General features: G+C 43.6%; 1 protein-coding gene across 1 annotated transcript; it reads left to right on the top strand.

Moving 5' to 3' along the window:
• Positions 1-336: 336 nt before the first annotated feature.
• LOC116370020 (TOG array regulator of axonemal microtubules protein 1-like) lies at positions 337-1,224 on the top strand. The gene is made up of 3 exons (XM_031819655.1): positions 337-517; positions 716-821; positions 970-1,224. The coding sequence occupies exons 1-3, from the start codon at positions 399-401 to the stop codon at positions 1,207-1,209; spliced, it is 465 nt and encodes a 154-aa protein (XP_031675515.1). The 5' UTR covers positions 337-398; the 3' UTR covers positions 1,210-1,224.
• The last annotated feature ends 507 nt before the right edge of the window (positions 1,225-1,731 follow it).

The following is a 1,731-nucleotide window of genomic DNA, read 5'->3' as shown; positions in this document are numbered from 1 at the left end:
AGGAGCAAACTGCCTCGGCCTATAAGGTTCCTTAGCTTGCCAAAGGCTGCCACCGGCTCAGGTCAGTCCCTCTCATGTACTCACACGAATGTAAATTAGACAGGGAGATGAAGCTAGGTAGATTGATAGAAAAACAGTAGGAAGGGAAGAGACACAAATGGCTTTAGCCCAGGGTCACACTTGATTTGCCTGTTTCACAGTGAGATAACCTTTACTCAAGGCTAATTGGACCCTTCTTCTGAACAGGGAGAGCACCAAAAATATATGTGCTAAATTTAAAATGATATCATAATGAACTAGTGTTAAAAGCTACAAACAGATATGGAAATGAGTAAATACATAAATAAATACATACAGTTCATAGAGAGATAGATGTCTGCTGTCAACCCATAGACAAGATGGCAGCCAGTGAGCCAAAGGGTCAAATTAAGAACCAGGCCAGATTGCAGGCCCTGTCCAACCCAGAGCAGGCCCTGACTAAGACCTTCAAGCTGCTCCACTCTGCCTCTGATGACTGGTGAGCATTCACTGTAGACCAGACCAATGGAACTAGGCTAAAGGAAGCACAGTGTAGTGTCCTTGGAAATGTAGATTTGAGCTACAGAGCGTAGAAACTTCTGAATTTAAGAGACCAGAGTCCTAATTGATGAACGTCATTATAATGTTTTTGGAAAATGTTGTGGAAAATGCTTACGTTTCTTTCACTGAATTGCAGGGAGAAGAAGATCGAGGGCTTGACCTCTCTCCGTGTGATGGCTCAGAACCACATGGACATACTGATGCCTAAACTCCATGATATCTGCCTTGCCATTATAAATGAGGTAGCTGTATTCATTCACTGCCCTATTCATTCATCTGCACAAATCTGCTACATTTGGAGAACAAGTCAAATTGTGTCATGTTTCTGATGTTCGTGGGTTGTTCTGCTCAACATTAATAGCTGGGCCTGTGTGTGTTATTATGATTCAGGTGAAGAACCTGCGCTCTGCAGTGTCCTGTGCTGCCATGGCCACACTGGGGGACATGTACGTCCACCTCCAGAGGGCCATGGACAGTGAGGTGGAGGGGACGGCACGCGTGCTGCTGCACAAAGCCAGCGAGGCCAACGCCTTCATCCGGCAGGGCGCCAACTTTGCCCTGGGTCACATGGTGCAGAGCTGCACCCCTACCCGTGTGATGAATGCCTTGGTGGTCGGTGGGCTGAGGTAAAGAGGGAGAGGGGTCAATTAACACTCACTAAGGGGTAGATCCGGACTTCCACAAATTGTCCCATTATCCAAACCTATATAAAATATATTTTTGATTTGTTTAACACTTTTTTCTTACTACAGGATTCCAATTGTGCCATTTCATAGTTTGTCTTCACTATTATTCTAAACTGTAAAAAATTGTAAAAATAAAGAAAAACCCTTAATCGAGTAGGTGTGTCCAGACTTTTGACTGGTACTGTATATATTGTGATAATGCAAATATGGTACAATCCAGGGGTGCAAAGCTTTTGGTGTTACGGTTTTCTAAGTGTGGTGAAGGAGAGTCGGACCAAACTGCAGCGTGTCGATTGCGATCCATGTTTATTTAAACAAACGTAAACACGACTAAACACGAACACTACAAAAACAATAAACGAAACGAAAACCGAAAACAGCCTATACTTGTGTCAACTAACATCAAACAAGGACATCAAGACACTCAGGACAAATAGGACAATCACCCACGACAAACTCAAAGAAT

The sequence above is a fragment of the Oncorhynchus kisutch genome, unplaced genomic scaffold, assembly GCF_002021735.2.
Source record: "Oncorhynchus kisutch isolate 150728-3 unplaced genomic scaffold, Okis_V2 scaffold2415, whole genome shotgun sequence".
NCBI lineage: Eukaryota > Metazoa > Chordata > Actinopteri > Salmoniformes > Salmonidae > Oncorhynchus > Oncorhynchus kisutch.
This window is presented reverse-complemented; position numbering and strand designations above follow the sequence as displayed.